We start from the raw sequence: 14,967 nt of genomic DNA on the forward strand, positions 1-14,967 counted from the left end.
GTAGAGCAGAATGCACCTACATGGACCTGCACACCACCATCGTGTCAAGAACAACTTGCATGGGATGTTGCATGCACATAACGCCATCTTCGTCCGCAACAGCGCCACTTGTTTTGAGCTGCGAAACATACGCTTAAACGCTATCGCTCCCAGAGACGGTGCGGAGCGGAAAACGTCGCGCTAATCACCCGTCGCTGTTGACGCGCGATAGCGGAGTGTTTAGCGCGCCTGAGCTGTAAACACGCATTTCTGCGATGACGTGGGCACGAGTTGCAGAGGGGCTGGTTGTGAAAAAAAGTTACTTTTATTGGCATATATGGGTGACCGTTAAGCTAGAAGGGACTAGGCGGCCTGATGACAACAAAATGACGTCGTACGTAGTATTGCCAAAATTGCGTAACTGAATGAACGAATGGACGTACAAGGCAAACCCAGGTCCGAGCAGAAAACTCCTGTCGCAGTAAACAAACGCATTCATGCACCTGCAATAGTTAATTAACGGAAAAAAGAAAAAAATATTTAGACATGTGCACTGCCGGCATAACGTGCTCTCTGAACGCACTGAATGCAACAATCTCTCGTACTTGCGCTCTCAGCTCAAGGAACAGTGTTATAATCATGAACAATAATGTTACAGCAACAAAATATCACGTCCGAAATTCAGAACGGCTCAGCGAGGCTATCCAGTGGTAGATCCCGCATAAGGGGTGTTACGACAGGCCCGCCTTCTGGAGACACGCTCCAGAGCAGAGCTCAACTCAAATAACGCCAGATGAACGATAAGGTGTGGCGCGAGAGCTCGAAATAGAGAACCTTCGTGGTTTCTGATGTCAACTCTCCTATCATGCATGTATACTTACTTAAGCATCTCTTGATTTGCTTTTTTTACTCATTTTGTAACGTGATCGTCCACGTGAAGACCATATCTTAAATGTTTGCGCACGGCTGCGCCCAGTAGAAAGTCCAGACTCTAACGCGATTGCAGCACTTGCGTACGACGAACCAGCGGCGGTAGCACCTCTTCTGGAAACATAGACCATCTGTAAGCGTTTTACTGCAAATCATGCATGGCTATTTGTCATCGGAACTGTACTTCTTAGTCGGGTTTTGTGTTATTGCATGACTAAGTGTTTGGGTACGATGTGAATGCGTTAATTTGAACTCCTCTTCTAATACTCACGTAATAGTTCTGCGAAAACCCGGAAAGTGGAGAGAAGTAATTAATAAGGGTAAAATGAGGCACCCACCTAATTCTAGCAATTGCTACAAAGGAAACCCAAACAGGTTCCTTGAAAGAAAAGCCTCGCAGTTGAAGAAAAATTCGTCCTGGTCCGTGACTGGAACCCGGGCAGGCAAGGCGGTGGTGTCGCTTTCGAGTCCCATACCAGGACGAATTTTCCTTCAACTGCGAGGCTTTTCTTTCGAGGAAACAGTATGGGTTCTTTTCTGTAGCAATTGCTAAGATTGAGTGGATGTTTCATTTTAACTTTATTAATGTCTTCTAATACGTCTTGGTCGTCTTTATTGGCGATAAATGCTTTACTCGTGTACTAAGTGCAAATAACCGACTAATGAAGAAACAAGGCATAGGATAATCCATGTAAATGAAATATGAAGAATGATTCAATTATTATAATAAGCCTTACGTTTCGCACATACCGCCAGAAGTACAAGTCGTGCGGCAATTGCCAGTAGCTTAAAGCCATATGCACTTAGAGGAATTTGCCGGAACAGTAACAAAGCTTTTCTATGCACACTTCTTTTGTATACCAAGCCACGAAATGTAAAAGTGCACCACCACCACTCTCATGATTCCTTCGCATGTTGCATGTAACAAAACTTCATGACTGGTGCATGTCATTTGTGTGAAACAGGATAGAAGTTTTTTTTTCATCTGAGAGTGAGAGAGAGAGGTGATTAGAGCACGCAATGCGTGACACGGATGTCACTCAATTTCGCAGTTGCCACATAGCGAGCAATGGACTTTCGCTAAATCTACAGCGTCCATAGACTACAGGACAAGAAAAACAGAAAATACACCAACACTGGTGTAGCGCCAGCTGTTTCCGTCCCAGTTCCTGTATGTTGTAGTTTTACCGTGTATTATCGGCTAAACCAGGTATCATCTTCTATCTTTCCAGCTCTTGTCCCACGAACGTTGCGATGGCCTCAAAGTTCTCGGCCATCATCTTGCTCATGTGTGCTAGCTTAGCAAGCCGCATCGCAGCGAGAATCCCATCAAGCTGCGGAGGTCTGTTCGTGCCGCCCGAGAAACTCGTCGACCTGTCGTACAGCTTCAACAACAAGACAATCTTCTGGTCTGATGACGCCGAATTTCGCCTGAATATCTCGCGTAGGGGAAGTGTGCCTGAAGACTGGTACGTAAGGCATATAGTGCTCTCTACGCGAACGTAGTTTGTTCAGACATTTGCGAACAATTAGAGACGAATACGGGAAAGAATTGGTATTATCATTCACGCAGCAGTTAAAAATAAAAGTGCTTTTCAAACCTTAGAAAGTTGTGCGAAGTACACACATGTCAACGACATATATTTTGGTCTAATATTGCGCAGGTACATTGGTAGTCGCATATATGTCGGTCCCCTGATTGCGATTGAGATGAGCAACACAAATTTGGACATTCAATGTAACGCACCTCGTGGTGCTGTTCTGACGTCAACCGATTGTTCTCTCAGCGAATGTGTTGTGCTAGAGCTTTGATACAATATCAGTCCAGGGCTCCCTGTATGTTTTAAAGCGTACAGGAGTAGCTCTACCAAGCACCTGGTGAATTCACAAAGCTTCACACAGCTTTCTTGCCAAGGAAACCACCAACATATATATATATGATGGAAGCTAAAATTGAATTCAGTTTGAATTTATATTAGTAACCGCTGTGTGCCATTGGCAAGCCGCTATCGATATTCACGTCCCCCTTACGGAGTGGCTAGCACCTGGTCTTACGAGCTGTTGTATCGTAATAGTTTTGTTATGAATACTGACTCTGATCCGAAGTACATGTATTCAGTTAAGCTACATTTTCTGGAAGCTAACGAAACAAGCTAAAAGAGGTCTAACAGCGTGAACTGGTAACAAAAGTGCTTTATTTGCATTGTTCTTACGTATTTTGTGCTTTGCACGAAGTTATGCACAAAACGCAGGATTACATTATTGCCATAAACATTTTCCTCCGGTTTTCTTGTAATTTGTTTTGCACCAATGCTAATTTTCCACATAGAAACCACTACTACAATGGGCATTGGTACTGTGGAGCCCCTTTCTTTTATGATGCACACCTGTATGACAAAAATTGTGGCAGAAGACATCTGACTATGAATGTCGACGTTATGGCAATTAGCGCTCAAGCTAATGAGCGACGTACCGTATTGCCGCGGTAGGGACGCGTCATTATAAGGCGGGTATGCAGCCGGGCTAATCTCTCGCGCTTCCTCTGGACACGCAGCGCCATTCAGAGGCGCTGCCGCAATGTCCTCAGATGAAGCTTGTGGGAATACACACTGAGACAAGTTTGTCTGATTACTGTGACGCGGATTCAATGCCACCCAGCACCGCAGAAATTTTGTATTTCTTTCGTCACTGAAGAGCTGCACATACTGAATGGCTCATAAATAACCGAGTTTGCGTCAAAAAGGTTCACTGAAGAACAATGTATGCCGAGCAGCACTTACACGGTGACCCAAGCTTGCGTCGCAGAGGTACATTGAAGAGTGGCGCACACGTAGTGGCACATAAAACGTGGCCCAAGTTGATCCGGCAATTCATTCCAAATACGGGTCCCTCAGCGCAGCAGCCCAATCCTCTATCAGAGCATCGATTACCCGGTGACCTCAGGCTGGTGGAAAAACAGGCAGACCCAGGAAGGTGCGCGAAGTACCCTAAGAATGCTAATCACTTTAAAAATCTCTCAAACTTGGATAACTGACACAGGTCCTGTTAGACATCGTTACAAATGTGCTAGAAATTTCATGACGAAGTTCACTGCAGCAATACGTCATATTTGTAATTTCTGCCAGCTTAGAAGAAAATCGCCAAATTTTTTAACTCTCCCTTCAGGCCTGATGTGCTTGTACTGCGCAGTCGTTCACAGTTTCTAATTTCGTCCTGACATTGAGAATAGAAAGGATGTGGACGTGGCGTAGCATATTCGCGATTTTAATAAATGTGGGTGAGCCACCACCTGCCTTTAATGAACCGGCATGGGATTTTAACTGTAACTGAGAGGACTGATTCTGCAAGTGCACCAAGCGTAAGGCACGAATCAGTGCAGCCACAACCTGCCCCACTTCTCTAGCAAGATGCATAACACTGTTGGGCCAAAGAAATGCGGATAAGCAAAACAGTGTCCACATCATATTTTTTTTTCACTTAATGAGGATTTGACGCAAGGCATATGAGGAATATTCAAAAACAAAAAGAGAAGTTTCCAACTCTGTTGCAGTTCCTGTACAATGTCTCTGCAAACACAGTGCTCATGCCAGTTTGGCGAAGCGAGTTTTTTTTTCTTCTGTATAATATAAATGTGCCCTTATTTGTTCTGTTTTTACAATGAACCCCTATGTTTGCCGCCTTCAGCTCGATCGTGTCTATTTTCTGTTTTTAACTCTAACCACCCTTGCTTCCTTCATGCCCATTTCAGCCTTCGTGGACACCATAAGCGAGTAAGAGAGACACTTAATTTCAGCAACTGCTACTTTGAACAATCGGTTGCGCTCCCGTCCCGATCGAGCAGTGAAGCCACAGTGGCACCTTTTTTGCGTGCTGCACATGTGCCATGAGCATTGCGGTGCAGCCATCGTGCGTCGCCGCAGTGTGCTGCAGGGCGCGATGAAGTCCCACACCAGCCACGCTGAGCAGGAAGTTTCGAGACATAGGCAACCATTTTTTTAATGTAGAAAAATGAGAAAAATAATGCAACAGGAAAATAAAGAAGAAAATATAAGGGAGAGAGAAGACGTGCTGCACACACGTACACAAGCAACAATCACATAAAAGATTGACACCACAGGCGCCAGGGGTGAAAGCATGGCCCACCACGTGAGACAGTTGCGTGGCACGTAGGACACGGGGATTCCGCAAAAGTGCTTGCATGTTGGCATAAACGCAGCATTCATTTGGACGAGCTGCACAAATACAACGTGTCTACAGCCGGGCGCTTAAGTACATCACCTTCTGAAATGGCAGGCCTCGTGTAAGTTTTCCGGCTCATGAGCGGTGAGGAAGAGCTCTTAGGATCTTTGCTCCGGTAAAGGACAATTGTCCGGGCTATTGACGACACACTGTACATTGTGCCGTTGCTTGTCGAACAGGAGCAGTTGCAGAGGATGTAATTGAAAGTCTCTTCAGTTGATGGGCAGCTAATGGTCCTGTAGTTTTGTGTTCCCCCTTTCGTCTTCGCTTTTTCGCTGTATCAATTATTAGTCTCTTCACATCGGCATTGAGCTCACGTAGGTGAATACCGGAGGTTAGTTTTTCGGCAGCATTATATAGCACTGGCCTGTTATATCGCAGGTATCCAATAAACACGGTTTCCTTATATAGAATTAGAGACGTTACGGATGTGCCCCAGGTTTTACCGGGGGGAAACCGTAGTATGTGGGCGATAGCTAAGCCTCAATTAGTTAAGCCCACATGAAGAAGTGGATACCTACTGAGAGGTCTTATTCGATAATAACGAAAGTAGTTCGTCAAGATTTCTTATATGAAACCATTTCGTTGTCACTTGAAACAGGGTATCATTTCATGGGCTTGTGAGCAAAAACCACTAATGCTTACTTTTTAAGAGATGTGGAGACCTGCTGAAAAGTCTCTGTTGGTAATAACGAAAGAAGGTGGTCAATATTTTTTATATGAAACCATTTCATGGTCACTTGAAACGGGGTATCAGTTCATGGGCGTGTGAGTAAAAACCACTAAAGCTTACTTTTTTGTCGAAATGCTAAGGCCTTGGGCGCTCAGGTATACGTGGAGGTCAGTTTCTCTTTGAAACTGTGGAAGCACCAGGAGTTGCACTACTGCTGATGCCCGGATGTATATATGTCACCAGCATACTGAAAGCTTGACGTTCTGAGGTAAGATCTCAACATCTGCAGTGATCGTAAGGTTCAACAAAATGGCTCTGAGAACTCCGCCGGGCGGGACGGCACGGCAGCTAAAATTTTTAGTGGTTTGCCATCCGTATTTAGTACAAAATTTCAAACGCACTCAAACATTTCGCCCCCAATTTCAATATCCGATTGGATATCAAGAATTACCTTTTGCGGCACATTATCAGATACGCGTTTCACGTTGCGAAAAGGCGCCAAATGATATACGTTAGAGATGTATTTATTGTTGCAGGAGGCCTAGAATGTACGGAGGCCCCTTCAGAACCTATCCAAAATATTGGGGTATATGTTGCAGCGCTCAAGATACCGTGCGAGGCGTGTAATGAGTATTCTTTTCACCAGCTTCTGACACAGCTGAGCAGTGGAGTGGGTAGGTCGGAGTGGCGACTTTTAAGGCTTCAGGAGTGGTATGAAGCGGCTGGACTTCAATCATCTAGGAACAACGCCTCCATTGCATGATTATAGCATTTAAAACGTGGACCATGCCCATCTTTACATCGGTGCCATAAAGCGGCGCACACGATTCTGTCCAGCGCAGACCACAATAAATGCTTGTAGGTGGATGGAGTTCCTCTCTGGAGATACGTCCCTCTCACTTTCGAGAGAGGGCTACATTCGTTTCAGGGATGCGTGTTGCAGTAGCTTCGCTCAGAATTTATTTATTGACGGTGATCACTGTGTCCGCTATTATTGAACAGAAACCTTCGGCTTTTAGGCGTAAGTTATAGGCGTAATTACCGGGGGTTGGAAGGGGGGCATAGAGGGGCAAAGTATAGTATCTCTTCCTCCCCTTTTGATAACGGCAACATTCAGCTGCACGCTGGAAAATCCAACAAAACTATAGAAAAAAAAACACATTTCGTAAAACGATCGTCAACGCTGACGACGTTTGATGCTTTTCTTCCCGTTTACTAATAGCTCTCTTTAAGAACAAGTAGCATTTTAGCGCTGGTCAGTCAGGTGTGCGGGGTGTGTAGAATTATCAGAAAAATCTGAAATGTACTATATACCACATGTTTCGATACCTCGTAGAATTCAGCTCCCGCGAAAAAAAAAGTGATCTTGATTCTTCCAGGTACCAGTCTGACGTCATCGAGCTAGCCACTCATGGCGGCACGCATCTGGACGCACCAATTCACTTTGCGCCCGACAAGTGGACGGTGAGCCAAATACCACTCGAACGGCTGATGTTCGTCCCCATCGCACTCGTCGATGTTGAGGCACAGGCGAGCGAGAACCCCGTGTACGAGTTGTCGGTTGAAGACATCGAGCGCTGGGAAGGACAGCATGGCCCCGTTCCTCGCGGTGCTCTTCTTATCGAGAGGACCGGACGCTCTAAGGTGAGGCGACAAAGAATTCGTGAGCAGAACGAAAAGCCTAAAGGACAGAATACGCCGAAGCAACTCGAGTAGCCGACGACTTCTAAGTCTGAGATGGTACATGCTTCGATTAAATCAATTTTGGACGACTGGGAAGCTATTGTCTCAAAGGCAGATCGTATTCTCAATGAAAAGCTTTCAGGTCCGTAGAGGCGTAAATAATTCTTCATCATCATCAGCTTGGTTACGCCCACAGCAGGGCAAAGGCCTCTCCCATACTTCTCCAACTAACCCGGTCATGAACTAATTGTGGCCATGTTTTCCCTGCAAACTTCTAAATCTCATCCGCCCACCTAACTCTCTGCCACTCCCTGCTACGCTTCCCTTCCCTCGGAATCCAGTCCGTAACCATTAATGAACATCAGTTACCTTCCCTCCTCATTACATGTCCTGCCCATGCCCATTTCTTTTTCTTGATTTCAGCTAGGATGTCATTAACTCGCGTTTGTTCCCTAACCCAATCTTCTCTTTTCTTATCCCTTAATGTTACACCCATCATTCTCCTTTCCATAGCTCGTTGCGTCGTCCTCAATTTAAGTAGAATCCTTTTCCTGAGCATCCATGTTTCTGCCCCGTACGTGAGTACTGGTAAGACAAACCCAGTGCGTCGGAAATAATTAAGAATTGTTTATTCGTTGACATAATGGTCACATTACCGGACTTACGTGGTATCGCACTAATAGTGGGAGAGGGCGACGACATTTCGCACCGGTTATGAAACGGTGTCAATCTGTTGCAAATCGTTTATTTGCTTAACATTTCTAACACTTCTTTAAACACTATTGTAAGCCTGCTGCTGGAAAAGTACTTGCTATTTCTTTACTTTAAGCTCGGGAAGCTTGAAATCGGCACTTTCCTCCTTTTTGCTGCAAAGAAAGGGTAAAGAGACACGCTAGCAGTGTGTGGATGATACCCTTGCTTGACGAGCGAAGCAAAATGGGATACTTGGTTTTCAGCGGCGGGTGACTATCACGGTGACGGCCCAGAATGCGTAAACGCCGCACTCATCATGCACTGCGCTCACCCTGCCCACTGTGGGAACCTTTTACTTAGGCCGTGGCCAATTGACCACAGTGGGAAACCTTTTCTGCGCAAGTGTTTACTCGGTAAATGTGCGCGAGCCTAATGTGCCACGTTCACAGATTTCGTTGATGAATGACCCGCAAATGCTATGCTATCAGTTATACGAAAGATCGTACAAAGTTAAGACTAACTCACACCAGGCCGATCCGACACCGATATTTGTCTGCCGACTGTCGGCGAAAGCGTTTTTTCCTTTGTGTAGGCGCCTATGCAACACTGTAAAGGTGAAGTCGGCGTCGTGTCGGCCTAGTGTGAGTGAGCCTTTATGAGAATGGTACAGGGGGATACTGCATGTCAATCACCCTTGAGCTTTGGTTTGCAGGGGCTTACTGCTTATTAGTTTTTAATTGTGCCCGTTGTTTTGGGCTCTGTTGCCTTGCACGGTGCACGACTGCCATGCGTTTGCAACTCCCTCACTTGTTGCGTTCTTTGTGTTTGTTGTTTTGCGTGAGAGAAACAAGCACCTTAAACTGAGTTTAAAGAAAGAGTGCGTTGACCAGGCTCAATGCTTGGTTAGTTGGCGGACTACCCGCACCACAGTGCTCCTACAGGATTAGTGTGATGGCGGACCGCTCTCAAAGCCACTGGGTGGCGATCCGCTGTAAATGTGTGGAGCGGGTCACCGAGAGATAGAAAACGTGGTCGCGGTGCCCCGACCAAGTGCTCTGGATTAAACTTGTAGTGCTGTGCACCGTCGCTTCTTCCGATATAGGGTCACCCTATGTGTTCCAGTTCCACCTTGCCTTCCCCCTATGTGTGTCTCTTGTAAAAAGTTATAAATACAAATTGTGTGCAAGCTTCGTCTGTGCCTGCTTCCTCGCATCCGAAGCATCCAGCGAACCAATCACCGCTTTCCTTAGCGCCAGTACTCTTCCCTTGCGGAGACCGTCTCTGTCAGTGCGTATCGGACGCCCAAGGGGTGAAGTAAAATCCGTACCTTCGTGAGGGAAGAAGTACAATCTAGATCATTACTAGAACAAATTATGGAGCAAATCAATGATCATTTATAATTTATACCACAGCATGTGTACCTTATGGTTATGCGATTAGTCCTCTCGTTTCGAGGCAGGAGTTTGGAGTCCTTTTCTGGCTGTCTTACATCCGAGTAAAGATCCAGCAAGACTAGGTGGTTTTCTGTAATCGCGCATACAAGTAAGCTGTTTGTCGCAAAAAACAGCTATCACAGTAGCCGTGTAATGGTATTTATTTATTTTTTATTTTTATTTTATTGTACCCTCAAGACCGAAGTATTACAGATAGGAAATATTGCAGATAGGAAGTATTGATAGGAAATGTGTATATTCGTTTTCTGGCTACATTTAATGCAACTGACACTTTCTTCAGATTTCACCGCTGACGGAAGGTCTGGAAATGAAAGGCTTCTAAGGAGTGGGCTAAGCAAACTGAGACAGGAGAGCCATAACAGCGATCCCCAATGAATTGTTCAAGGACGTGCCGTTGTTCGCAAATGACAAGCCAGAAGATGGTTTGCTAGAGAAATGTTACTTTGAACTCGCCATATGAATATGCTTCGAAATCACCATGTGAATACGGAATGATGCATTTTCCTTCATATAAAGTCGTTTGCGTTCAGCGTCCAGTTGCTATAGCTTTCTAGAAAAAAAAAATTTGGCGTTCCCTTTCATTTTGGTCAAGGGTAAGGTATTAGCTGTAGAAGCAAAATTACACTGACAGTGTAGTGTATAAGCAATTTATTAGAAAATTGTAGTACCATGACATTATTTTTATTCACATTTTTTCGCCATTATGACATGTTATGGTCCCATAAATGCGCACGGGCCTACTCCGTGAAGGAGCGGCACACGTGGCCTGTGGAACTTGCAGACCGTAATTTTGTTTGTATTCTGTAAAGTGGTCTTTCTGTATCACAGCACGTCTAAACACTTTCACTCTTGTGACCTTTTGTCCCTGGACGTAGCCACTGACTTGCAATATCACAATTAGCACGTTCGCGCGTTTCCCGTTTTCCCGTGATGTGAAAACCGTCTTATCTTCAGACAAATTTACCATGCTTCCAGGACATCTTTTCAGAATCCTTATGAGGATTGCAAATTTGTCAACTTGGTGACAATCCATCTTGAACAACTCAAGGCTTTTGACAGGGACAAGCGAAAAGATCGAAGGGAACATTCGCTGACTGCCATTTGAGTTTATTATGTGTATTGACCCCAATACTTTTAATCAGGTGGCCCAACTTTTACTCTTAGCTTGTGCCATCTGACACAAATCCTTGGCGTCTGCTATGGGGACGCAGGATGTGTGTGCCCTTGCACGGGTTGCAGGAGTCACGTAATGGGCTGTATTAGCTGCTGTTTAAATGTAAATGTTTCGTTTGTCCCGGCCAAATGTGGTGATGTTAACCATGGTTTTGAAGATGCGCCATCTATCTCGCCTCATGCGCTCTATTTGTCCAGCTGTGGCCGAACCGCGACGCTTACTTGGGGATCGACGACCATGGATGGCGGCGTTTTCCGACCGTGTCATCAGAGGCTGCGCGGTTCCTAGTTGAGCAGCGGCAAATATATGGCATCGGATTGGACTCTCCGTCCGTGGACCTGTTCAACTCTTCGGTGACGCACAGGATTATTGCTGGCAATAACGTGTACATCCTTGAAAACTTGGCCGACCTGTCGCGCCTCCCGGCCCTCGGAGCCACGGCTATCGTACTGCCCATCAAAGCATGCCAAGCCAGTGGTGCCCCGGTGCGGGTGGTGGCCATCTTGCCGTGAACCACTCATCACATGGGTCTTAAGTGACACGGCTTTGAGATTAAAGAGGTTCAAATGGAAAAACTCAGTGTGGTAATTTCTGACAATGACTATAGGTGTGTGTGCGAATAGTGATTTTTGAGGCGGGAGCAAATAGAAGTCAAATAGTGCCAGAAGCGATGCTTATACAAAATCGAGTACTTTTTTAATACTTTTCGTATAGTAAACTGCTATTGCTACCGTAGATCTCCACGACAAAATTTATTAAAAATGTTAGCAAGGTTCTGTCATTATACACTGCGCGGTATGGTGCGTTGTTTAATTACACAGATGGAGCATTAGGAGAAAACACGCAGTTTAGTCTAATAGTAAGGACTCATGGGTAAGTACGAATGATAACGGTTTAACATGAAAAGCTTGGACATATAGGGCACTCAACTGCGTAACCTCTCGTATGTGGTGTCTACTATGGCCACCGATATGAAATGTGTCGTCAAATGGGCGAGTTGAATTATCCATAAAGTGCACAAGAAGTATCCCTATTTATAAGCAGTGGCTAATTGATTTCAAGACTCAATAAAACAGGGCAACATACAATTCGTCATGCGAAAATTTAGAATATTCGCACATCCATAAAACTAACATTCTTCATATGTATCAAACGATTGCATGAACTTTAGTAAGTGTTCTTCAGAATATTCACACGGAAGTAATGCGCATTATGTATCGATTGTGCGCACCGTCTACCGGAATAATACGCGAAACTGGTGCAACGGACCGGAATTGAGAGGAGGAAAAGTTTAGAGAGTGACTGTGTCACGCCCCTGTCACTGATGACAGCCGTGCGAACGATTTTTACAGAAACTTTCTGGCTGTGACATAGGACCAGGTTGTATACGTGCCATTCTGAGACGCGAAGCACATTGTTCGGATGCACAGCTACAACATTCTTTATTACCGCCACAGTTACATTGGTGTCCTGATGTAGATGCCGACCACATGTGCTGGAAGGTTTCATTATTTCTTTTCTTTTTTTGTGGACTGACGACGCGTATAGTCTAGCACCCACGGTTAACTCGAAAGAGTGGCGTTACTCCTCTTGTCCAAAGTCGAGATAAGGGCTGACAGATGGAACGGCAGTGTGGGAAAAATATGCACAAACTGGAGTATAGTGCCTTGACAAGATGATAGACGTATAACGATAGGCACACTTATCTTTGTCAAGGATGGCTTTGGCAAGTTAGTTTTAACGCGTTAGTATAGGGACGTCCATGGTGCAGCTGTCAATGGCGACCACTTGTAAAGGAAGAAACTGAAAAGAAAATGCCTGTCTGAAGAACTTTACCTTTGCCTACACTAGTTTTATTCCACACTGAATTGACGGACTGACAAAGTGGCTTGAACTTATTACAAGAATCTAGCCTATACATGTGAGAAAAGTCATGTAATCAGTTCATACTGGTCTCCTTGAATTGCAATCCATACACGGAGCTATCAACTCAGTCCAGTACTTCAAGTGACTTACCAAAATGCTAAACATTTGTAAAACAATTCGCGGACTCCACAGGTCCTTTCTTCCCAGTACTGAGGTGGAGTGGGTGCAAGAGCTTCATTAGAATCTAATAAGATGGCAGGCCAAGTGGCCCGAGCACCTGCCTCATGTTGGACACCAGCATACCTTCCGACCAATCCCCACGCTCTCCCCCAAGCACTGAAATCTAATCTCCGAAGCCACACAGGCGCCTTAATTCCCCCGTATGCTTGTTTCCTTACCCGTAACCTTAGCCGGGTGCAGGAAGTATCTCTTCAAATGCTTCGGACTGCAGTAGCCCTTACAACGCCAGTTACCTGGGCTTGGTGACTGACGAAAGACGACCAAGGAAAGTGCCTCAAGTGCTCGGCTTCTGTGGCAACATCAGATGCTCGCAAATGCTTTGGCTGTCACCTGGAACGCAGATGACCAAACTTAAGATATTAATAAACGTTGACCTACCCGAAAACTACACCTTTTGGGAGAAGGGCAATAAGTCGGTGCAGACGTTGATGCAGTTTCTGCGCGATGCAGATTTGGAAGCTTTTCTTTTTATTTTATTTTATTTCTCCTATTCTGTGCAGAAAATCCGCGCCAAAAGAAAATTATGTAGACGCAAATTATATTACGGCCGAGCAATGTGCCGGAAAACATACCCCATTTTATACAATGTCACATTTTGGCAAGTAATTGAGCGACGGCTTTCCACAGCTTCGCGATCCCCTGGAAGAATTTGAGACCTAAAGATTATATTTGAAATGTACGAATCTGAACTATAGCTCAACTGTCTACCCCCTTTCTGATATGGATTGCTTTATTACCAACAAATGGGCAAAATGAATCACCAGCAACCACATTGCGAGGCCAACCTGTCAATGGCTGTCATGAAACGTCACAGCGGGGTGTTACTGTGTTAAGCAGTTATGAGTTAGATATTGAGATATCCCAGTATCTTCACGGCTCCTTGTAACATCACTAGCAGGCTCTCGGAAGCAAATATGAAAAAAAAAAATGGCTGTGGCTTAGCTAAGGTTAAGCCCAGGATGCGAAGCATACTAGCCTTTATTTTAGTTGTTGAACCACTGTTTAGCCTGGTGAACTGCTGTTGCTTGGCTATATTTGGTTCGGCTAGACGAAGAAACAACTCATGCGTTACTCTGCTTCGCCTTCAAGAGTGGAACGCGACAGCGTTCCCGTCGACCCGCCAAGGGGTGTAAGACAATGGGCTACGGCGCCGCGACTACGCGCCCCGCATTGGACGCGGTGAGCGTCGAGCAACGCAGCGTTCGGCGCGGCAACGAAATGTGCGTCTGAGCAAGCGACGCACGCCTGAGCCTTACAAACAGCTCGTTTCTAAGGCAACACCGCATTCACTAGAGGCGCTTTTGTACCGCTTTGGAGCATCGTACTCGTGGCTCAGTGGTAGCGTCTCCGTCTCACGCTCCGGAGACCCTGGCTCGATTCCAACCCAGCCCATCTTGCAAGAGTTGAGCCAAAGCCACCTAGAAACAAGCGCAGCTGCTTATATACCGCCGCGACGCCGCGAGCGACGGCGCGCGTTGGAGCCCCGTTTCTTTTCTGTCGTGACGTCACGGTGTCACGTGGTCAGCCTTGAAGGCGACGCCGCGTGCGACGGCGCGAGTTGGAGCCCCGTTTCTCCTCTGTCGTGACGTCACGGTGTCACGTGGTATGGCATGGGGTCAAAGGTCATTGAAGGCGACACCGCCGCGTCTGAGGAGCTGGGTTGAGCTCTCGTAATATGCTTCGCATGAAAATGACTCGCCATCTGCGCCCTGCGAAAGTGGATGTCGCTTTAGAGTAATGGTAGCAATGGTAAGTTAGAGTAATGATAGTAATGAGAGTAATGGTAATTTGTACAGCATGCTGCCGCAGGTGGTACTGCCGTTTCTTTTCCCGTCTGCCGCTGCTCGTATTCATGCTGATCCTCGGTTGTCATAAGTATGCGTTGCCTTGCCGTGCTGCAACAACAATAAAATCAGTTGCTAGGCTGGTTCTTTTATATAGGAAAGGCTAGTCACGTCACTCACTGCGTAGCAAGCTGCCGTCGCCACGGCAGCTTTTGCAACAGTAATCTTTACCTGGAAACTTATGCGGGGAGC

At 45.8% G+C, this 14,967-nt stretch overlaps 1 protein-coding gene across 1 annotated transcript; it reads left to right on the top strand.

Moving 5' to 3' along the window:
* Positions 1–920: 920 nt before the first annotated feature.
* LOC135904904 (isatin hydrolase-like) lies at positions 921–11,400 on the top strand. The gene is made up of 4 exons (XM_065435908.1): positions 921–1,042; positions 2,142–2,378; positions 7,201–7,465; positions 11,023–11,400. Exons 2-4 carry the CDS (start codon positions 2,164–2,166, stop codon positions 11,335–11,337), a joined length of 795 nt encoding a protein of 264 aa, XP_065291980.1. The 5' UTR covers positions 921–1,042; positions 2,142–2,163; the 3' UTR covers positions 11,338–11,400.
* The last annotated feature ends 3,567 nt before the right edge of the window (positions 11,401–14,967 follow it).

Source organism: Dermacentor albipictus, chromosome 3 (assembly GCF_038994185.2).
Source record: "Dermacentor albipictus isolate Rhodes 1998 colony chromosome 3, USDA_Dalb.pri_finalv2, whole genome shotgun sequence".
In the NCBI taxonomy this organism is placed as follows: Eukaryota; Metazoa; Arthropoda; class Arachnida; order Ixodida; family Ixodidae; genus Dermacentor; species Dermacentor albipictus.